The sequence below is a fragment of the Phaethon aethereus genome (assembly GCF_964289735.1).
Source record: "Phaethon aethereus genome assembly, chromosome: 12".
NCBI classification, from domain to species: Eukaryota; Metazoa; Chordata; class Aves; order Phaethontiformes; family Phaethontidae; genus Phaethon; species Phaethon aethereus.
In genome coordinates, this window is record NC_138588.1 from 295,460 (window position 1) to 317,502 (window position 22,043).

A 22,043-nucleotide genomic window follows, 5' to 3' on the forward strand; every position below is an offset into this window, starting at 1 on the left:
GGAGTGGCCCGCAGCCCCAGGACCGCGGGGTCCGGCAGGCTCACGGGGGCACGGCCAGCCGCACGCACTCGAAGCAGGCTCCCGGCTCGTCCCGCCTGCAGCGGGAGAGGGAGAAGGCGAAGAGCCGCGGGGGAGTCCCGGGGCCTCCCGGCACCATCAGACACTGCCGGCAGGACAGGCCGTCTGGGCCGCAGCCGCCCCAAGCCTCCCCATCCACCGGGGCGCGGCGGATCCACCCCGCGGCACCGCCCACCACCCCCCGCTCCCACAGACGGGAGCACCGGCGCCAGCGGCCCGGCGCGCGGGGACCCGTCCGATCTCCCTGGTACCCCGATGCACTCACCCCCGGCCCCCGCGGTACCCCCCAGCACTACCCGGCCACCCTGGGGTCCCCAGTCCCCGTCGGTCCGCCCGCCTCCTCGCCTGACCCGGTCCCCCGACTCACCTCCTGGCTGCCCTGGAAGGCGATCACGGGCCCCTACGAAAGCAGCGGACGCCGATGAGTCCCGCCTGCGCCCGGTGCCGCCGGCTCCCCCGGCCCTGTCTCATCGGCCGCCACCGCGGCATGGCCCGGAATACGGCAGGGCGGGGCAGGCGGTCGCGGGCCGGCCCCGGGGGTCAGCGGCGGGGCGGCGGCGGGAGCCCCGCGGCGGGGCTCGGCCTGAGCTGGCTATTTTTGCCGCCGGCCAGGGCTAATCCCCTGAGCCGCTTCCCGGCGTTAGGTAACTGCGCGGCGGGATGCGCTCGGCGGCGGCCCCGGCCCGGGCGGCTCCGGGCAGTCGCGGCGCGGCGGGGCCGGCGGCGACGCGCCCGGTGCGGGCTGGGGGCCGCGGGTGCCCGCCGCCGAGCCCCGGAGCGGCCCGACACGAGACCGGCTGGTAGCGGCGGGCGGCGACGCGGGCCGGGCATGCAGGGACCTTCGCCCGGCGACTCCCCGGAGAGGGAAGCGGGGGCCGGAGGGCGGCCGCGGAGCCCCGGCCGGGGCAGGCGCGTGCGGTTCCGCCTGCCTCACACCGCCATCGCGCTGCCGTCGGTGCGCGAGGAGGAGTGGCCCTTCTACCGGCGGCTGGAGGCGCTGGCGGTCCCGGGCCCCGGCAGCTTCGGGCCGCTCTTTGCGGCCGACGGATGGAGCGACCTGACGGGTGAGCGCTCGCGGGCGGCCCCGGGGAGAGCCGGGCCGGGGGTGCCGGGCCCCGGGGGTCCCGGGGCGGCTCTCAGGCCCGCCTCCGCCCGCAGAGGACCGGTTGCTGCGGAAGCGTGTGGTGCGGGACGGGCAGGGCGGCCCGCGGCCGCTGCCGGGCCAGGAGGTGTCGGTGAAGGTGCTGGGCACTCTGGAGGACGGCGGGCTGGTGGAGCGGGACCCGCGGCTCACCTTCGTGCCGGGCCACGGCGACGTCGTGCAGGTCAGCCCCGTGCGGGGCGCGGTGCGGGCTGAGCGCCGCCCGGTGCCGCGCCCGGCCAGCCCCGCCCAGCCCCGCCGTGCCCGCGTCCGCAGGCCCTGGAGTTGGGCGTCCCCACCATGCAGCTCGGGGAGGTCTCCTTCTTCCTCGCCGCGTTCCCCTACGGCTATGGCCGCCCAGGCAGGTAGGGCGAGCGGGCACGGGGATCTGGGCAGGCAGGGGCCGGGGCGGGCAAGAGCAGGGGGCCAGGAGGGCAAGGGGGCCGGGGCGGGCAGAGTCGGGAGAGCAGGAGGCCGGCACAGGTAGGATGGGCGACCAGGCAGGCAGGGGCCGCAGCGGGGAGGGCTGGGGTGGGCAAGAGCAGGTGGCCGGGAGGGCAGGGGACGGGGGCGGGAAGGGGCCGAACAGGGGCCGGCAGGGGCTGGGAGGGCGGGAGTGGGGGCCGGGACAGGCGGAGGCCGGGCAGGGGCAGCCGGCGCTGTGCCCGCAGGGAGCCCGACGTGCCGCCCGAGGCGCCGCTGCTGTTCGAGGTGACGCTGCTGGAGGTGCGGGACAGCCCCGACCCGCAGCAGCTGCCGCCTGCCGCCCGCCTGCGCCTGGGCGCGCAGCGGAGGGAGCGGGGCAACTTCCACTTCGCGCGGGGCGACTTCGCGGCGGCGCTGCGCTCCTACCGCCTGGCCCTGAGCGCCCTCGACGGCCCCGCCGCCGGTGAGACCGGGCAGGGAGGGGGGCCGGTACTGCGGTGCTCCGGGGCCAGGGCGCTGAGGCCGCGCTCATCCCGCAGCCCCGCCCGGGCCTCAGGAGGAAGAGGAGCTGCGGGAGCAGCGCGTCAAGTGCCTCAACAACTGCGCGGCCGTCGAGCTGAAGCTGCAGCGGGCGGACGAGGCCCTGGCGGCCTGCGAGGCGGCCCTGCGCATCAGCCCGGACAACGGCCGGGCGCTGCTCCGGCGGGGGCAGGTGGGCGCCGCCCCGCCCCGCCCCGCCCCCCAGCCCGGCCGCCCGCTACCGCCTGCTCCTCTCCCCGCAGCTGCTGGCGCAGCAGGGCCGGGACACGGAGGCCGCGCTCGTCCTGAAGAGAGCCTTGGAGCTGGACCCGGCCAGCAAGGTCCGGCTGGGGCGCAGGCGGGGGTGCCGCAGGAGCCCGGCTAGGGGGCCCCGGGACCGTCGGGGGGCCCCGTAGGAGCCGGGCGACGGGAGCGCTGGGTCAGGCGGGGATCCCACCGGATCCCGGCCCGCTGCAGCCGCCCCGCCACCCGCAGGTGATCCACGCCGAGCTGTCACGGCTGGTGAAGCTCCGGAGCCCCCTGGCCCGTGCCGCCCCCCAGGAGCCCCGCCACGACCCGCCGCCGCCGCCGAGCCCCGGGTGCGTAGGCGCGCCGGCGGACCGGGCTGCCGAGGGATCGGCCGTCGCCGTGTTGCCCGTCCCGGGCCCGCTTGACCCCGGCGGCGCTCACGGCGGTCCCTCCTCACAGAGCCCCGGCAGCGCCCGCGGCGGAAGGAGCGGCCTGAGCAGCCCCGCGGAGCCCGTCCGGAGGACCCACCCTGCCCGGGATGGAGGAGAGGCTACGGGGCCGCAGCAGCTCCGGACGCCGGACCGAGGAGCGGGGAAGGCGTCCGCGCTGCGCCCGCCCCACTCCGCGCCCCGCGCTGCAGCCCCCGTGCCGCTCCCCGCACTGCTCCGCGCTGTCCCCCGTGCCGCACCGGCTCCCGCCCCGCCCCCTCTCCGCACGGCTCCGCCCCCGCCCCGCAACGGCTCCTGCGGTCCCGCCCCACTGGCGCGTCATAACGGGGCGTGGCCTCCCTGAGGCCCGCCCCCTCGCACGTGGGTGCGGCCCCGCAGCTCTGGCGCCTGCGCCCCAGCTTCCGGCTTTTTCGCCCCCGCCGGCAGAATGGCAGCCGTAGCCCGCGGCCAATCAGGCGGAGCCTAGCTGGAGCAGCGCGCCAATAGGAGGGCGGCGGGGGCGGGCCCAGCGGGGCGATTGGCTGTGCCGCGCCCTTAAAGAGCGAAGCGGGGCGGGGCGCAGGGGGGGAAGTGCGGGACGTGGCGGCGGAGCGGAGGGCGGGAGGGAGCGGCGCCATGACCCGTGAGTGCGGGCCGCGGTCGGGGCCCGGCCGGGGGGAGCGGCGCCGCCGGGCCTTGGGGGGTTGGGCGGGGGTGGTGCCGTGACCCGTGAGCGCGGGGTCGGGGCGCGGGCTGGGGCGCGGGGCCGGGGTTGGGCCCTGGGGCCGGGAACCGGGCCGTTCTGAGGCGGCCGCGCCGTCGCAGGCGGGAACCAGCGCGAACTGGCGCGGCAGAAGAACCTGAAGAAGCAGAGCGATTCGGGCAAGGGCAAGCGGCGGGACGACGGGCTCTCGGCCGCCGCCCGCAAGCAGAGGTGAGCGCCGGGCCGCCCCCGCCAACACCTCCCCCCCGCCCCGATCCCCGGCCCCGTCCCGGTGGTGGTGGGGATACCGCTGCCAGCCCGGCGACACGCTCTCCCGCAGGGACTCGGAGATCATGCAGCAGAAGCAGAAGAAGGCCGACGAGAAGAAGGAGGGCACCAAGTAGCCCGCGGCTAGGCCGGGCCGCCGCCGCTCCGGGGCCGGGCCGCCCGCCGGCAGGATGCCCAGCGCAGCCCCGGGGCCGGGCCGCCCCGCCAGGGACCCGGGCAGCACCCTGCGCCCGCCTGGGGTCTGTCTGCTATTAAAGTAGCTTGTGGAGCCCTGCAGGCTGTTTCCTCCTCCGTGCGCCCGGGCGGGGGGAGGGGGGGGAGCTGGGCTGCCTGGGGAGCGGGAGGGGGCACTGCCGCGGAGCCCACCGGCCGGGACGGAGCGTTCGTGACCGTACTTGGTGCTGGTGAAGAGGAGGGATGGACCGAACACGGCTGTTGCGGTGTGGAGCAGCTGCAGCTTCATGGTGAGGAGCAAAGGTGGGGCCTGGCCTGTGAGGTTTCCATGGGTATCACCTGGGTGGTCAGAGCAGTCGGTGGGACCCCAAGTGCAGCTGCAGGCATGTGGGGAGCTCAGAGGTGAGGTGTGGGCAGAGGGAGGTTGGGGTGAACGCTCTGGGGAGGATGGGATGCTGAAAGCCCAGATGAATGAAGCCAGGAGAGGATTGTGCTGGAGAGGGACAGGTTGTAACAAGGGCTGGAAGGAGGGCTCACTGCTGGCTGCGGGGAGGCCATGTGTGTCTGGGGCCGGAGAGATGGTGGCTGGGCCTGTGCATGAACTGGGCTGCTCCTGCAGCCAGTGGGACGAGCAGGTGCAGGAGCTGAAGCGGAGCAAGCTGCTGGCTCTGCAGCACCTCTGTGGGCACAGTTGGAGCGGGGGACTGTCCGTGGAGAGGACATGGAGCCACCAGCCAGCCTGTCTCCTGCGCTAGGCCCAGCAGCAGCACGGAGCTGCTCTTGGGGGGGTTGCTGAGGTCTAGTCTGGCACTGCGGTCTTCACTCTGGCCCACCATCCTTTTCACTTTTCTGTAGGGCCAGGGGCAGTGACATCAGCCAGTCCCACTGCCCCAGCAGGGCAGAACCTGGTGGTCACTGCAGGCCCTGCGCAGCCCAGAGCTGGGTGCTGTGGCAGGCAGGGCTTCGCACCGGGCAAGGTGCAGCACCACCTTCACCATGTTACTGCCATCCCTGATGCTGGTCTTGCAGAACAGGGAGCTGTGGGCCTGGGGGTGCACCTGCTCACCGTGGCCCATGGGCTGTCCGGACCCCCACTGCTTCTGGCAGGCTGGGCTGCAGGTCCTTCTTGTTCCCCACCAGCATGAGTGGCAGTGACTGCTCAGTGGCCTGCAGGAGGGAGGGCAGCTCATGGCTCTGTGGGGCTGGCAGCCTCCAGCTGCAGCCGTTGCTGTGGCCCATCTCCTCCAGGAGCCGCACACACCGCCTGCTTCGTGTCACACCTGTGCCATGGCTGGGAGCAGAGTGTGGTTCCAGACCCAACACAAACACCAGCAAGAAGGAAAAGCTGGGGAAAAGCACTCCTGCTGCTGCCAGAGACTGGCCCTGCACCTTGCTTAGCAAGCAGCCCGGCTCGCTCCTGTCTTGTTCCTGCTCCCCCAGGACTGTCTGGGGCACAGCCCTCCCTGAGGAAATTCCAAGACTCCTGCCCCTCTGTGTGGGGGCTGCGCACCTGTCAGATCCTTCCTCTACCTTGATGTCCTCAATCCACTGATGCAGATGCTGAGGAAGCTCTTTGGGGAGTTGATGTCATGGAGGAGCAGCATGCTGTGGGCTTTGCAGAAATAGGACTGGGCGATGCTCTGGGGCTGTCACTGTTGTGGGGCTGGGCCAGGCCTGCCATGGGGCTGCCCTGCTGCTGGTGTGGTGGCTGCCAGCCCCACAGCACTGCTGCCAGAGCAGGACCTGGCCCTGGGTGTCCCGGCACGGCAGTGGGAGCCCCAGCCCCTGCACTCTCACCTCTCCTGCCTGGCTGTGTCTCAGATCTGTAAGGTGGCTTGCTCCCCATCCACCAGCTGCAGTCAGGTGCTGCTCCTGTGCAGCTGCCCTGGGGTGCTTGGGCGTTGGTTCTGAGGGTGCTGGTGATCTCTCCTCTGAACTCGTTCATGCAGATGCGCAGCAGGAAGCCGGACTTCCCTGTGCCCCAGTCCCCCACCAGCACCAGCTGGTACATGGGGCAGGGCTGCAGGTTCCTCTCTTCTCGCACACCCCTGGTGAGACAAGTGGTGGTGGGAGGCTGGCACAGGGTGTTGGTGTGCCCCGGCTCCCCCCTGCCCAGCCTGGCCCTTCGTGCCAGATGAGGGGTTGCTGGTTACCTCTAGTGCAAAGGCAGAAAACTTCCTTTTGACAAAGTGCCTGGCAGAGCAGTGGGCTGCTTCTGCCTTTCCTGTCAGGGTGGCAGCGGCCTGCTGGGTGCCAGGTGCCACGGTGAGGGGCCTGAGCCCAGGACATGTGTCTCTTTGCCAGCCCAGGATGTCAGGCTGGGAGCAGATCCCTCACCTCGGTGCTGCAGTGGGTGCTGGAGGGGGGCCTGCTGCTGAGCGAGGAGGCTGTGTCTGTGCGAGGGGCTGAGCCCTGCTGTTGCCTGAGGCTGGCACTGCTGTGGCCCGGGTCTCCATCTGCCCTGGAGGCTGCGGTGGGGAGGGGGCTGTGCGGGGAGTTGTCGCCCCTGCTCCTGTGCCAGAGGGCAGTGCTCAGGGAGGGGTGGTGCAGCCAGCACTGCCTCACTGCAGGGGGGGTGGAGGGGTGTGGATATGGGGGAGAAGGTGGCACCCTTGGGGCGGTGGGGAGTGCCCGGGGGAGTTCTGTGGCCTCCAGCTCCAGGGGCTCGTGCAGGTCCCGGAGTGCTGGCGGCACCCCGTGTGCTGTGTTGCCCTGAGCCAGGGGGCCAGGCGAGGGCAGCGGAGCCAGCCTGCCCCTGCGCCCTGTGGCGTGGCCAGTGCCCAGCATCCCTGCCCTCCCCTGCTGCCCGGGTGGGTGCCAGCCCCGTGCTCTGCAGCGGCTGCAGGGCCCACCGCTTGCGGGTCTGTGTGCGAGCCGAGCAGCAGGGCTGAGCATAGGCTGCTGTGGCTCTCGCAGAGGCTTCATTGTCCCGGTGGGGGGGAGCAGCCTGAGGCCCGGGGGCAGTGGGGGCTGACCCAGGGGAGGACTGTACCCGCAGCAATGGCACTCCCCAGGTGGGATTGCATCCCTGACTGCTCCCATGGCTGCCCAGCCAGGCTCAGACATACTGCAGCATCTTGACGTAGCTCACAAACACCACGTTCTCCTCTGCCAGCTCCCGCAGGGCCAGCTGCTCCCTGCAGGGACACAGTACCTTCATGGCAGGGCCCCTGCAGGCACCTTCCCCCTCGGCTGGCACAGGGGCTCTGTGGGGCCTTCCCCAGCCCCAACCCAGCAGGCACCCCATGCCTGAGGAGGCAGAGGTGCCCATGGAGGTGCTGGGACAGCTGCGGAGTCCCAAGGACATACAGAGTCTCAGGGCTTGCAAACCACTGGCCTGGAGGGATGTGCCCGCAGCTCTGGGCGGGCTTCCCAGCTGCTCATGCTCACAGCTGGGCCGAGCAGGCAGCGTTTCCCCAAGGGGCACCTGGCCCTCCCCGTGGCAGCAGGCAGACAGGAGCGTGCAGCACCTGGCAGAGCCCCCCCGCCTGCAGCTAGGTTGGGGGCACCTGCCGGCACTGCTGCCTGCTGGGCTGCTGGAGCAGCACATGGGGCTGGCACTGGGCCACATACTAGCAGGGTCCTCTGCAGAGCTGGGGACAGCCCTGCCATCCCCTTCCCCCAAAACACCACCTCTTGCGCTGCTGGGCCTGCTTGGAGAAGTCCCCCCACAGCTGCTCCAACTCCACCTGCAGCTGGGAGAGGCTGCACTTGGCCTCGTGCAGGGTGCGACCCTGTTGTCCTGGGCAGGGCGAGACGAGTCCCCGCTGGGTCACAGCATGGTGCACCAGGGAGCTCTTGGGTGCCCCTGGCTGCGGGGACCCCTGCCTTGCCCCCTCCCAGCCGTACCTGGACGATGTCCCTGAGCTGGTGCTGCAGACACCTGATGCCTGTCCCCAAGCCCCATCATGGGTCCCTCCATTCCCCACATTGTGCTGGAGCCCTCCCTGTGTCCTGGGGGGCCTGGCTCCTCCAGGGGCTCAGCTGGGAGCATACTGGGAGCACAGGCCATGGGCTGAACGCCCTCCTGGAGCCCCGGGCCTCAGGCCAGCACTCCCTGCTCTGCCACTACCCTGCTTGTCCCCCCTCTCCAGCAGAGCCACCCCAAAGGTGCCCTTGGCCATGACTGCTGCATGGGCGGGGACGGGGCTGGGGCACTGTGGGCACCTCCATACCCAGCCCAACGGCTGCTGCCTGCATGGGGGCAGATGGCACAGGCTCAGCTCAGAGTTTTATGTAAAAATGTATTCAAGGAGCTATTTACAATGAGCACACCGCCAACGGGTGATCTGAGACGTGGACGCAGCCGGGGCAGAGCCCCACTCCCCTGGCAGGTCCTGGGCCAGGGCAGCTGGGCTGGCAGCCAGTGTGTGGCAGGAGCTGCCTCCTGGCCCGAGGGAGCCTGGCAGCTGCCAGGGCTGAGCACCTGCCACCCGGGCTCGCTCTGGCTGGCCCCTCGGGTGGCCCTCGCTCAGTGCAGGACTGGTGTCCCTGGGAGCGCCCGCCTCCTGGATCCCCCTCAGGCTCTCACATGACACTGTCTCCTGGGACAGGGGGTCAGGGGAGGCCAGTGGGACCCAGCAGGGCCGGGGCACAGGCACAGGGCACGGCAGGGACCAGCCCCAGCTGCTGCCACGCAGGGGGCCAGGCACAGTCTGTCCCAGCAGGGACTATGTGGAGACGCTGATGCGCTGTGGGGCACATCGTCGCCGCAGGATGCGCAGGGCTGGGCTGCTGCGCCGGTGCTGGGGGGCACCACGGAGGCAGAGGGGGCTCAGCAGCAGCCACAGGTAGAGCAGGACGCAGGCCCAGCATGAGGACATCTTCACCCAGAAGGTCGACCAGCTGCCGTGCGTGAAGGTGGTCTCCAGCACTGCGTTCTCATAGCTGGTGGGAGAGGGCGGGTGTTGGGTGCATGAGGGACACTGACGGGGGGATCCCAGCGCCAGCTGCAGCTGCCAGGTCACCCCATGTCCCAGCAGCCTCGCGTCCCTGGGCACGTCCCACCTGCCATGGAGCCCCCCGGCCCCGCAGACCCCAGCCCATCTTGCTGCAGTGCATGGCTGACAGATGCTGTTAGCAGGGGCTGTTGGTCGAAGTTGTGTGGGTCTGTGGGTGCAGAGCCGTGCACTTCCCCAGCAGGTGCCAGCTTGGTGATGCTGGCACAGCCGGGAGCGGAGGGCCGGTGAGGAGTGCAACGCTGCAGCCCGAGCCCACACGGGGAGCGCGTTGGAGCTGGCAGGATGATGATGCTCAGGGGGTGACAACACTGGTAGGGCTGGGCAGCTGCACTAGCAAGAGGGAAGGGGAGTGAGAGCAAGGAGAGCTGGGCAGCAGCATGGGGCTCTACCTGAACCAGTTGGTAAGGGTCACCATGACATAGAGTGAAGCGAGGAAGAAGACAAAGTGGAAGGCTGAGTAGCTGTAGACCACCCGCTCTCGCTCGTCCTGGACAATGCACTGTCCCCCATGCTCCGTTTGCTCAGATGTCTGCTCGGCTCCTGGGAGGGCACGGGGACATGGCAACTCCTGCACCTCCACCTCGCCAGCATCCCTGGGCTGGGACACAGGTGCCGGAGGGTGTGTGTTACTGCACCCACCTCTCAGCTCCTCCTCCATCTTCTCTGGGCAGCAGAAGCAGCAGGAGGGTTTCTGCAGAGAGAGCAGTGCACTGGCAACTGCTGCTGGTGCAGGGTAGCCCAGCCCCACGGCCACCACTCCTGGGCTGAGCCCTGCTGCAGGATCTGGCCTTGCCTGGCACTGGGGCTGCCTGGCTCTGAGGAGCTGGTGCAGGCAGGAATGCATCGTAGCAAGCCCCCCGTGCTTGGCCAGACAAACCTGCCTTTTCCCCAGGCCCAGGGCTGGGACAGGGGCTCAGGAGGGCTTGGGGTGGCAGGTCTGGGGTGCCCGTGGCAGGAGGACATGGGGCACAGCTGTGGCTGGGCAGCATCCGTACTCACTTTAAACTCGAAGCTGTAGACTTTGACCATCCAGAGGGGCCCAAAGACCTCGGCAAGGTAGGAAGCTTCATTACTGTGCCCGGGAGAGAGGCAGAAAGCATAACACCGCCCTGTGCCAAGCCCCCAGCCCGCCCCATGGATCTGACATGGCCACAGGAGACCTGCCATGCCATGCCTGGGGTCACTGTGCTGCCCCTGTCCATCCGCAGATGCCCAGCCTGGTCTGGCCCTGCCATCCCCCAGCTCCACTGGCCATGCCACAGGCTGGGGATGGGATCCCCATGAGGTGCCTGTCGGGCTGGTCATGCCCAGAAGGGACAGCGCCGCAGGCACACGCACCATGCAAAGAGCACACAGGCGTACATGATGGTGGCCCCCAGGATGGCGACAGTGGTGTCCTCCGTCTGCAGCTCATCCTGCCGGACGCCTGGGAAGCAGACGGTGAGGTTCTGCCCCTTGTAGAGCACTGCGGGGAGGTGGAGGTGAGACAGGCGTGCACCCTGGCGGGGGGGCTGCCGGCGGCAGGCGGGAGCACCCACCTCTCTCCGGGGGACGGCTGGACAGCGCAGAGAAGGTGAGGTACATCACGTAGCAGCTGATGATTGAGGACTGCAGCAGCCCTGACCGCGGCTGCCCTGCAAGGATGAGGTCAGAGGTGTCGCCGGGCCCGAGGAGCGCCAGGAGCTGGCAGATGGGTTCCACGTGGGCCCTCACAGCTCTGCCCCCCCCGCCCAACACCCTGCACCGTGGCACAGGTGGGGTCAGCAGGGGCCCTGGGGACCGGGGTCCTCCTCAGATGCCGCAGTGCCGGCCTCGAGCTGGGAGCCCACAGCAGCCCCCCCCAGCCCCAGGACTCAGACGGCCCTGCAACGTGGCAGCCCCTGCTGTGCCGTGCCGTGCCATGTGGTACTCACTGAGCCGCACACAGGGCGTGATGGAGATGAAGGACATGATGCCACAGAGGCTGCCATTGATGGTGAGCAGCGCCTTGTTGAGGTAGCAGGCAGCCGGGTGGGTGTAGTACTTGTAGAGGAAGGAGAAGGCAGCGGAGGCGAGGGTGTAGAAGGCAGCCGTGGCCAGCAGCACGGCCAGGTACCAGCGCTTGTCCTGCGTGGCGCCTGTCAGCCTGCCGGGAGAGCAGGTGAGAGCCAGCGGCACGCAGACGCCCGCCCGGCACCCTGCCACTCACCAGTTCTTGTTCCAGGTGTGCGCGAAGGCGGTGATCAGCACCAGCTGGATGAGGATGAAGGCAAAGCCCCCACAGACGCCCGTGTAGTGCCAGGCTGGAGGGAGAGGGCAGAGGTGAGGCGAGCCCGTGGGGGCCACGGGCGGGGGCCTAGGGTGCCAGCTTGGGTGGGGTGGGGGACGCACCCTGGATGAAGCTGTCCTCAGGGATGAAGAAGCTGGCAGCACAGAGCCCCACCAGTACCAGCAGCTTCAGGAGCCAGAACCTGCAGGGCAGCAAGCGTCTGGGAGACAGGGCCCCCAACAGCTCCCAGCAGCCCCCAGCAGCCCAGCCGAGTTCCATGCCCCATCCCTGTACCCGTTGTGGAGCTGAGCGCGGCAGTCGGCGCTGGAGCGCACGTTGAGGAGCAGGGCAGCTTGCACCAGGTGGAAGCAGGCAGTGCCGAAGCAGACCCGGTACACGGCCGAGGAGCCCACCAGCTGCTCGCAGTCCGTGCCCCCGGGCAGGTGTTCGCACAGCACTGCCGAGAAGGGCACCTGCAGGCATGGCGAGCGACAGGACAGGGCTGCTGGTGTGTCTAGCACCCCTTGGTGTCCACAGCACCCAGCGCCTCTGGACTCCTGACACCCCCAGCATTCCCAATACCTTCTCCACCCCAGTACACCTTGGCGCCTCCAGCAACCTTTGCACTCCCAGCAGCCCTGTTACTCCCAGTATCCCCAGCATCCCAGTATTCCTGGCTCCCCTGGCAATTCTGGTCCCCCCAGTGCTCCTGGGACCCCTAAATGCCCGTGGGATGTCTGGCACCCCCAATCCCCCTTGGGACCTCCAGCACACCCAGCACTCATGGTATCCGTGGGATGCCCAGCACCCCTGGAACCCCAGCGCTCCCAGCACTCTGGGTGTCCCAGCTCCCGCTGTCACCTTCTCCCTGATGGCCTGGGCCACGGTGCGGGACAGCATGAGGCAGCAGACAGCAGAGGCCAGGACATGCAGGAGCGTGTAGAGGATCCGGGTGCCCGTGGACACGCGGAGCCCACGGCAGGAGCTGCAGCCACAACCGCAGCACAGCTGGGGGGAGTATGGTCAGCAGGGACCTCACCGGGCCAGAGCTGCCCCTGAGCCTGGCCTGGCACCCCCGCCCCATTCAGGACCCCCCCAGCCCCGACAGGCCCCTCAGTCCCACCTGGCAGAGCAGCGAGTGCAGGAGGCGGCCGTGCGCCCGTGTGCCCGCCATGGCCCGGCTTGGCTCCGCTCGGCCCCCACTGCCCTGATGGGATTAGGGGGATTGTCGGCTCGGCCCGCCCCACCATCTGCTTGCTGCCACCTCTCGGCAGCCACCACTGGGGTGCCCTGCGGGGAGCCTGCCCAAGGTCCACCGGTGACCCCTGGCCATGAGGATGCCTGCCTGGGACCCTGGCTCCTCACTGGGCAGGATGAGGCGCCGACAGCCAAGCCTGGGCATGGACTGGCCTGGGAGGCTCGTGGGGTCCGTGGCGTGCCGTCACCTGCATGGTAGTGGCTGGTCCCAGAGCGGTGCCATGGTGCTGTGCAGTGTGGGGGTCCCAAAGGGCTGGAGGGATGCAAAGGCACCTGCGGGCACAGAGGTGTCCAAGGGTGCCCCTGTGGGGCAGGGGCTGCGCGGGCAGTAGGATGGCAACAAGCACATCCATCCAGGGAGCGGGCAGGGGGGCCTGCTGCTGCCCCAGAGGCTCTGTGCTGGCTCTGGCATCACCCTCCTTCAGCTTCTCCACAGCTATTCTGGCTTTGTGCTGGAGCAGCCTTGACAAGGCGGGCGTGTTTGGGCTCACCCAGCATCAAGGCTCTCCCTTCTTCACACTCCCCCCCGCGGCGAGGAGGCTGGGGTGGGCAGGAGCCTGGGAAGGGACAGAGCTGGGACAGCTGACCCCAGCAGCCAAAGGGGTGATCTGTGACACAGCGTCATCCTTGGCAGTGAGACTGGAGCCATAGGAAGGATTTTGGCTCCCAGGGTGGCTGTTGCTTGGAGACTGGCTGGGCAGCCGGCTGCTGGTGGGAGGCGATGAGTGACTGCCTTTATAGCGCTGGGGTTTGTTTTATTTTTTCTCTTTCCTTCGCAGGTTGGAGTGTTTTTATCTCGACTCACAAGTTTTTTTGCTTTTGCTCTTCCTAATCTCTCCCTGTCCAGCTGCAGGGGGGGAGTGAGCAGCTGTGTGGGCGCTTGGTTGTTGGCTGGGTCAGCCCACCACAGCCCCCGGGGATCCCACGGGACACCTTGGGCTGGCTTGCCCCCACGCACACATCCTTGCCCTGGGAGTGGCAGGAGGCTGGGCACCAGGGTGAAAGGGCCCTGGAGGCTGTCACAGAGGTGGGCGCAGGAGACAGAGGAGCTGGCACAGCACCAACAGACACAGGTCCAAGTCTGGTACAGAGGCCACTCTCGGGGCGGGTTTCTGTTTTGACTCCCTGGCAGGTTTGACAGGCCGGCGTGGCATGGCCAGACACAGCCCCGGGCACCGTGGGGACAGGGCGTGAGGTGCCGGCGTGAGGCCCCAGTGCCAACCCGGAGAGTGGGAAATGGAGTTGGCCCCCGGCAGCGTGGCTGGTTGATGGCAGAGCCCAGTGGCAATGGTGGTGCAGTGTTCCCGGCTGCCTGGCAAGGCCAGTGAGTTAGACACCACCTGTGCCTGCCTGCCCTGCTCCTGGTGATGCTTCTGAGTCAGCCCAGACGAGATGTGCCAGCCCGAGGAGCCAGTGCCATGGGCAGATCCCGGTACTGTCCTCTGGGATCGGCAGAGAGGCGCCAGAGCAGAGCACCATGCCGTCCTGGTCAGCAGCACTGGGGACTTGTAAAGATCCCCTGGGCTCAGTGCACTGCAAGGGCGAAGCAGTGCAGGGGCTGAGGCCAGAGAGCTGGAGAGAAGGGGTGGTTGCAGTCCCACAGAGATACTCTGCGGATCAGGGTGGGGGATAGGGAGCACTGTGCCTGCAGCACTTCCCCCAGGGTCTGCAGGCCCCACATCTCCCCACTGCTCCAGCCTGGGCACCTGGCCCTGCCAAATGGGCAGAGCGGGCATGGAGCTGCCACCGTGGTTTGGCCCCCCAGCACCACGGGCTCATGGCAGCGTCCATGTGGCACCAGGGCTGGCTGGCTGCTGAGGCGGCCCCGGCAGCTGCACAGCCGTGCAGGGAGGTGCACTCCTGGCACTCGCAGCCCTGTGTAGCCATGCACAGCAGGGCCTCCGGGGCCAATCTGACCACCCAAAGCCCCACAACCACCCCTGGTGGGGACACATCCTTCTGCCATGTGCCCAGCTCTGCCCATGCTTTCTCCTTCAGGTGGCAATCACTTGGCTCCTGCCCTGGGAGCTGAGGGAGCCACTCAGAGCAGTGCGGGGACCTGTGTGGGAAGGGGTCCCAGCTCCACAGCACCCTGAGCCACCTGGTGCCACACACAGCGTGGGGTGCACCCTGTCCCCAGAGCGGCTGCGGTGTCCCCATCAGGGCGTGGGAGGGAAGCGGCAGTGGCAGACACCACTGTCCCCAGTCTGTGCCCCATGGCAGCCAGGCGCCATCCCTGCCGAGCACCCGGGGTCACGCTGCAGGCACAGCCTCCGCGGGCCCGGCGCCAGGGCACACCGGGGGCACGGACCGAGGGCATGCCAGCCAGCGGGCACCGCCCCGGCCCGGCCATCTCCCGCTTCCAGGTAGCGGCTGGGGAAGCCAGTTTGGCCACTGCTGCGGCGGGCGGCGGCGCGGGGCCAGTCCCGTCCTTCCATCGCGTGTGATTCCGGCGGGAGCCAAATCGGGATCCCTAACCCTCTTACCCGGCTTAGCGCCGGCTCGGCCGGCGGGCAGCGCTGCGCCCTCCCCGCCGCGGGCCCGCGCCTCGACAGCGCCTGGGAGCCGCCGCCACCGAGGCCGTCGGAGCCCCCGCGCCGGGGCAGCGCAGGCAGCGCCCGCGGAGGACCCTCCCGGCCGCTCGGCGGGACGGGGCCGCTGCGGAAGGGACGGGCTCCCCGCAGGGCGGGTGCGGAGGGGCCGGGCCGGGCTGGGCCGGCCGGGCGGGCGGGCGGGCGGGCGTGGGCGGAGCGAAGCGAAGCGAAGCGAAGACAAGACCGTGGGCGGGGCGAGGGCCGTGGCCATACCCATACCCACACCCACACCACCCCCCGCCCTCGTCCTGCCGCTCTGGCCCGCCGGCGCGCTCCGCTCTCTGGTTCCGGCGGTGGCACGTGACCGGAAGCGGGTGCGGCGGCACGATGGCAGCGGAGGGCGACGTGGAGCTGGAGCTGGAGACGGAGCCCAACGGCTCCAGCGGCGGCGGCGATGGGGCGGGCGGGCGAGCGACCGAGAAGCCGCGGAAGCACGACAGCGGCGCGGCGGACCTGGAGCGCGTCACGGACTACGCGGAGGAGAAGGAGATCCAGAGCTCCAACCTGGAGACGGTGCGGCGGCCGGGCCGGGCCGGGGCGGGGGGCCGGGCGCTGCGTGCGGAGTCTGAGCCGGGCCCCGGGCACCGCGCCTGCACGGCGCCGCGGTGCCCGTCCCGCCGGGCGCTGCGCTGACCCGCCCGGTGCTGCGCAGCGCGGTGACTGCGCTCGTCCTGGCAGGCCATGTCGGTGATCGGAGACCGGAGGTCTCGGGAGCAGAAAGCGAAGCAGGAGAGGTAACCGCCCATGCTGGCTCGGGGCTCTGGGGAGCGGCGTGGTCCGTGCCAGTTCCCAACGTCGGAACACAGCCCAGGCACCGGGCCCCAGCCCACTGCGTCCCTGTGTGACATCCCCCTTCCCCGGGAACCGGGGTGGGCACCCGGCCTCTGCCCAGAACACCACCCTGCCTGTACAGCTGGAGCCGGGGCCTGTCACTCACCGGAGGTTTGTCTGTCTCTTGCCTTAGGGAGAAAGAACTGGCAAAAGTGACCATCAAGAAGGAGGACCTGGAGCTGATTGTGAGTAGGGGCAGGACACTGGGTGAGCGGTGGCATGTCCCAGACCTCAGGTGCAGCAGCATCATCTGGTCACTAAAAGTGCACCCAAAGACGAGGCTGGTGCACACCAGCTCGCAGTGCAGGGGCCAGGCGGGTGCACGGCTGGGCCACCCTCACTGCCAATCCCCCCAGCCCGTCCCACACCACCATTCTGCGGCCACTGTACAGGGCTGCGGCTGTTTCCCTGCAGATGACAGAGATGGAGATCTCGCGAGCAGCCGCGGAGCGCAGCCTGCGGGAGCACATGGGGAACGTGGTGGAGGCGCTCATCACCCTCACCAACTGAGTGCCAGACCTGCCGGACAAGCACTCCCTCGCTGGACACAGGGTTGGCTGGAGACACGGTGTGTTACCTTACCCAATAAAGGCACTGGTGGGAGTGGGCTGTCTGTGTGGTGCTGGCTACCTGCCCCTGCCCAAGGGGTCCTGCAGGGCACACAGTGCTGATGAGAGGGGCCTGGCCTGTGGGGAGACATGCAGCATTGTGCTGGCCACACCTGGGCACCCCCGCAACCAGAGTGGGAGAAGGTGACCTGCCTGAGCGCTGACACATGCTGCTCTTCCTGGTTTTAACCTCACCTCCTGCCCCAGGGTGGCTCAGGCGCCCACCCACCCCTCATTCCAGAGCACAGTGGCTCTCCCAGGGACAGCGGCTCCCATTACTCTGTACTGGTGGGTGCACCTGAGGTCTGGCAGGGGAGTGCCACGCCAGCTCTTCCCACCTTGGTGAGTCCAGCTGTGGGAGCCCAGGTGAGCCAGGACCAGGCAGCCCTGGGGCAGGCAGGCAGAGTGACAGGCAGAGACCAGCTTGAGCCTGCTGCTGCGTGTGCCCCTGACTAGCACAAGCAGTCAGGCCCTGGAAACACAAGGAATCCACCAGTGCCCATGGGCCTGTACTGCATCCCAGGAGCTGCAGCAGGAACCTCATGTCTCCCATCCTCAGGGAGTGCAGCTCATGTTGAGGAGAGCTGCAGCCTCCAGCAGGAGGGCGTGGTGGGGCACCAGGTATGATGCTGGCCACCCCTCACACACCATACCCGGGCCAGCGCCACCCTGGCTTTGCTAGCCCATCCTGGTCCACAGGAAGGTGCAGACCAGGACAGCCACATTCCACAGACAACACAGCCAGAACGTGTAAGAAAATGACTGCTTTAATCAAACCCCCCTGACCGCGCACAGCTAGCAAAGCCAAGCCCTGCAGAAACAGCGTGAGGAGAGGGGGTCACTGCTGTTCCACACCAAAAAAGGGCCCAAACTGGTAATGGGGAAAGTACAAACAATAGGGAGATGCTGTGGACCAGACAGGTATAAAAGTCTATTAATTCCTCCAGAAGTGGATGTGCTAGAGCCAGGGATGTTGCCACGCTCCTGCACGGCACTGTCAGGCGCTGCCGAGGCTCTGGGGGCGGCTGCTGGTGGGACAGTGGTGTGGCCGTGGGCCTGGCCAGCACAGTCAGGCCATTGTCCTCCATGGCACCTGAGCATAGGGCCGCTGCGTCTCTGCAGCACAGGCAGCAGGGCACCTCATCAACAGGGCAGGCAGGGCGCAGGGGCACAGAGGAAGGGTTTGTCACCACACGAGTCCTGGCACAGCACCGTGTCCCTTCTGTCCCTGCCCAGACTCCCGGCCGCTGGAAAAGAAGTGCCCTCCTGCCTGTTCCCTTAAGTGGTTTTTCGCTTCTTGGCTGAGGGTCTCTCAAAGACATCCCGTACACCTGCTGCTTTCTGCTTAAAGAACTTGGTGTTCTGTGCGCTCTCCTGGCCCCAGGCAGAGTCGAAGGAGGTGGTGTCCTGGTCCACCAAGTGCGTGTACTTCGTCCGCCCTGAACGCCCAAAATTCTTGACCTGGGGAGCAGAAGAGCTCATGGGCAGCCATCCACAGAGGATGTGAGGACCCGCTGCTCCCCGCCGCTGCCCAGCACGTAAGCTCCTGCCCCCAACCAAGGAACTGTGACCCCTCAGTGTGGCACACAGGCTGGGCACCCTCCAGCCAGCACACTCACCTGCATGACTTTGGGCAGGATGGTCTTGTTGAAGTGGTCCTCAAGAGTCGGGGCGCTGAAGTCTCTCTTGTACACCTCCTCGTCCTCATCCTGCATGAGAGGAACATGCCTGCTCAGCCTGCAAGTTCCCAGCAAGTGCCAGCAGCAGGCAGAAATGGGTAAGAGCCACCAGAAGCCCCTATCACTGCTCTGCCAGGGGCTGCCATGGTCCTTGCAGTCCTGTTAGCCCACTGCTGAAGATGGGGGACACAAGCATGGTCCCCTAGGCCTGCCTCTGGCAGCTGCCGCCAGGTCCCTTCGGGCCACTTCTCCAGAGCCTGAGCCATAGCTCACATGGAGCTTGCTGACTTCTGAGAAGGTCTGTCAGCCCAAACAGCAGCACAGGGACAGCTCTGCTGCTTCAGATTCATCTCAACTGGGAACCCTCAATCTAATGTGCTCTGGTGAGGCAGCACAGGCTGGCTCTGGGCAGAACTGCGCCCATCTTGCTCGGGGCTCCAAAGGACGGCTGCAGGCCAGCCCCTGGCAGACCACCGTAGCATCACAGCTCCCCTCTCCCGCCCGTGTTGGTGTCACAGCTCACCCTCTGCCACAAGAGCTGGCTGAGTTCAGATCACCTCAGTCACTTCAGCCCTGTGCTGCCTCACAGGGCCAGCTCTTGTCTCAGGGCACCCCCAGCCCCAGGGCATTGCAGGGCGAGGGCTCTGCACAGGGAGAAGTTGGGCCCCATGGTCTCACACAGCCGCACCAGTGCACAGGCCCAGCCCCTGCTGGCAGCGTGGCTGTGCCCAGGCCCTCACAGCACCACTCACCATGAAGAAGGCGCCGCGGTGGTAGTACTTCTGCAGGAACTTGTATTTGCCCTTCACTGCCTTGTTGGTGATGACCTTGCCATTGGCCCGAAGCTCAGCGCGGCGCTCCTCCTCTGTCAGGTTCCGCATACGCTCGATCTCCGCCTTCTCCTTCTCCATGCTGTGCAGGAGAGAAAGGCCTGAAACCCTGTGTGCCCACAGCACCCTCCTGGGACAGCTGCTGTTGCCAGCCACTGCCCAAGGGATTACACATTCACTGACTTTGCAGGGGAGCAAAGGCATCCCGAGGGTGGGCAGGAGGGGCTTTGGGCACCTGGTCTAGCTAAGACCATGCTGCCAAAGGGAAGCCTGAGGAAGAGATGCCTCAACTGCCCACGGGACCTGGGGCTGCAGGCTCTCAGGCTCATGTCTACGCAGACTATACTTACGCTTCTCGTTCTTCACGATCCCGTTTGATACGCTTCAGCTCACGTACTTTCCAAGCCTCATACTCTTCCTCATCGTTCTCATCATCTGTATCAAGTGCATCCAGTGCTGCCAGTGAACGCTTGTTCTCCTCCAGCTCCTTCTTCGCTTCCTCTTCCACGATCTGCAGCAAGGAGCAAGCTAAGATTGCTGCAGCGACTGCCCCCTCTGCGTGACCCCCAGCCCGCTCCATGGCACCTTGAGCGTGTACTTGCGCCTCTCCTCTGCCAGCCTCTTTGCCTCCTGCTCCAGCTCCTTCTGCTTCAGGGCTTCTGCTTCTCGCTCCTGAACTGTGATCCGGTCCTTCCTGCAGGCAGGGACCACAACAGCCTTCAGGCCTTCTGTGAGCCAGTGCAGCTGCTCAGCTCCTCGCAGACTTCCCCGACTCCTGCACTGCAGCCACTTTAGCCTTCACCCCCTCCAAGGACAGGCCACGTCCCATGGCTCTCCCCTTTCCAGCGTCGCCCATGCCAGGGCTACTGTGCCGTTCCCCTACAGCTGCAGGCATGCATGCAAGCAATGGGAGACCAAGCCACCAGCTGTGGGGCACAGCCCACCGATAGCTTCCCATTGCCACCATACGGCACTTGCCTGAGGGCAGACCCTGCTGCAACTTCAACCCACAGCAACCCGAGGCAGCAGACGAGGGGCTGTTGGTGCAGGGGTTGCCCCTCGCCACCCAGCTGTGCCCTGCCAGGCTGCAACCATTGCTCCCCACCCCCTGGGGAGGTGAACCGCCACCCCACAACGAGGAATAGGAGACTGCAGCAGTGGTGTCTGCTTGGCCCCCAGCTTCCGACGCCCATGTCCTTGCCCAGGGCTGACCCGCATGACCACATCACCCACATCACCCACTTGCGGATGAAGACAGGTTTGAGACGTGGCTCCATTTCATCCTCACTGTCTGTGTACTCCTCATACTCAGACTCTGACTCTGATTCTTCTCCAGATCGACCCTCATCTTCTAACTCCATCACTTCCATCTCCTCAGTTTTCCTCTCCTGTGCTCGCTGACGCATCATCCCACGCCGACGCTCGATCTCCTAATGGAGACAAACACAGAGGAGTCAGACAACCAGCCCCACTACCGCTTCCCTCTCACTTTTCTGTCCAAAAAATGAGATGTCTGGAGTGTTGATTATGAGATAATAACCCCATTGCTCCAGACGCAAGGTGGCCTCTCCTGGTGTCCCGTCCCACGCAAGAGGACAGTAACCCACCAGTTAAGTCACAGTGAGCTACAACGCTTGTCCAGCTCCACCAGATAGCCCACACGTCCATCCAAAAGGCAGTTTCAGCCTGTGCCATTCAGAGGCTTCCCTAGGCCTGTTATTTGGCTCTGCAGGCGTACCTCATCATCAATCTCTTCCTCTTCCTCTTCGCTGGTGTCCTCCCGCTCCAGGCGCCAAGCTTCCCCCTCCACCTCTGAATCACTTTCTCCAACCACTTCAGGCTCCACAATTTTACGGTGTCTTGCCAGCCTGCAACAGACCCCAGTTAAACAACAGCACTTCGAATCAAAGAGATTGCAGGAACTTGACTATTCATAAATAGTTCCTAACAAGGCCCTGGTAAATGCTGGAACTGATGAGTGTGAGCAGACCCTACGTGTTCTTTCCCAGGAGGCTGGAGTGGCCAGGCACCAGCAGCTCAGATCTGTCCATACTCTGAGTAGGAACGGAGCTCCCAGCAGGAAGCCTCCCCATTATTGGAACCCAAAGCAGCAGCAGCTCCATAGGAGGAGGCAAATGGCACTCCCTGCCCAGAGCACACTGCATGTGACACCCTGCCTTCCCACTACCCTGAGCTGCAGCACACTGTGTTAATTTTTATTTCAGAGCCTGTTTTCACCTGCACCCACTCAATCGCATGATGTGTGGCTGTGCCCTGGCAAACAGTGACTCTGGGTGGGAAAGGCTGCTCACGGCAGGGCTGTAGCCCAAGGCACGGTGCAGCACAGACCTGAGAAGAGTCGGAGACTCTCCTGCCCTACCTGGAGAACATTTCCAGCTTCTGCCCAGTGTTCCTGCAATTCCTCACTGCAGTGTGGCAGAGCAAGGTCCAGGCTCCCTAGCCCCTTGTGAAAGGCAAACCTGCAGGGAAGCGTGGCAGGGGCACAGCTCCTCACCAACTCCAGCACTCACCGCTCTTCCACATCTTCAGCGATGCGGTTCTGGAGGCGCCGGAGCCGGGGGTCGTTGGCGAGCTCCTCCTCCTGCTCCTCGGGCTCCACCTCCTGCTCCTTCGCCTTCTTGATGAACTGGAACTCCTCATCCTCCTCCTCTGAGGACTCCATGGGCGCATAGTCGGGTCGCTTCCCCGACACGTACCGTTTCACCTTCACCTTCTCCATAGAGAGCTCGCCTGCGGGCGCCGGGGCCGTCACCAGCGGCCCTGGGCCCGGGCCCACGTTCCCCCACCGCCACGGCTGGGCCGGTTCCGGCCGCGGCCCCCCCACTCACCCTTCTCGTTGCGGACGGGCACGGCACCCGCCGTGGACTGGATCGGCGGCTGCTTCATGAGAGCGCTGGGGACCGACATGGTGGCGGCGGGATCGGGGCCGAGACAGGCCGGGCCGGGGTCGAGCAGCGGCCGCTGACAATTGCTCCTCGCAACCGCTCACCCGGAACTGGAACCGCGAC

The 22,043-nt window shown here is 67.2% G+C and overlaps 5 protein-coding genes across 5 annotated transcripts; 3 read left to right on the forward strand and 2 right to left on the reverse strand.

The window, feature by feature from the left end:
- Positions 1–907: 907 nt before the first annotated feature.
- LOC309408994 (peptidyl-prolyl cis-trans isomerase FKBP8-like) lies at positions 908–2,969 on the forward strand (the record flags this gene model as incomplete). The annotated part of the gene is made up of 5 exons (XM_082005034.1): positions 908–1,142; positions 1,237–1,403; positions 1,496–1,584; positions 1,720–2,108; positions 2,185–2,969. 5 exons carry the CDS (start codon positions 908–910, stop codon positions 2,547–2,549), a joined length of 1,245 nt encoding a protein of 414 aa, XP_081861160.1. The 3' UTR covers positions 2,550–2,969.
- Positions 2,970–3,477: 508 nt separating this feature from the next.
- SERF2 (small EDRK-rich factor 2) lies at positions 3,478–4,098 on the forward strand (the record flags this gene model as incomplete). The annotated part of the gene is made up of 3 exons (XM_082005036.1): positions 3,478–3,484; positions 3,667–3,775; positions 3,885–4,098. The coding sequence occupies 3 exons, from the start codon at positions 3,478–3,480 to the stop codon at positions 3,946–3,948; spliced, it is 180 nt and encodes a 59-aa protein (XP_081861162.1). The 3' UTR covers positions 3,949–4,098.
- A 4,222-nt stretch (positions 4,099–8,320) lies between these two features.
- SERINC4 (serine incorporator 4) lies at positions 8,321–12,389 on the reverse strand (the record flags this gene model as incomplete). The annotated part of the gene is made up of 12 exons (XM_082005037.1): positions 8,321–8,893; positions 9,357–9,507; positions 9,607–9,658; positions 9,967–10,039; positions 10,306–10,432; positions 10,506–10,601; positions 10,881–11,092; positions 11,156–11,249; positions 11,338–11,417; positions 11,510–11,688; positions 12,077–12,223; positions 12,339–12,389. 12 exons carry the CDS (start codon positions 12,387–12,389, stop codon positions 8,677–8,679), a joined length of 1,479 nt encoding a protein of 492 aa, XP_081861163.1. The 3' UTR covers positions 8,321–8,676.
- Positions 12,390–15,393: 3,004 nt separating this feature from the next.
- On the forward strand, positions 15,394–16,407 carry HYPK (huntingtin interacting protein K; the record flags this gene model as incomplete). Its single annotated transcript, XM_082004999.1, has 4 exons — positions 15,394–15,579; positions 15,745–15,800; positions 16,031–16,082; positions 16,312–16,407. 4 exons carry the CDS (start codon positions 15,394–15,396, stop codon positions 16,405–16,407), a joined length of 390 nt encoding a protein of 129 aa, XP_081861125.1.
- Positions 16,408–17,732: 1,325 nt separating this feature from the next.
- MFAP1 (microfibril associated protein 1) lies at positions 17,733–21,942 on the reverse strand (the record flags this gene model as incomplete). The annotated part of the gene is made up of 9 exons (XM_082005139.1): positions 17,733–17,966; positions 18,125–18,214; positions 18,937–19,096; positions 19,365–19,525; positions 19,600–19,708; positions 20,257–20,444; positions 20,753–20,882; positions 21,546–21,765; positions 21,864–21,942. 9 exons carry the CDS (start codon positions 21,940–21,942, stop codon positions 17,784–17,786), a joined length of 1,320 nt encoding a protein of 439 aa, XP_081861265.1. The 3' UTR covers positions 17,733–17,783.
- Between the last annotated feature and the right edge of the window lie 101 nt (positions 21,943–22,043).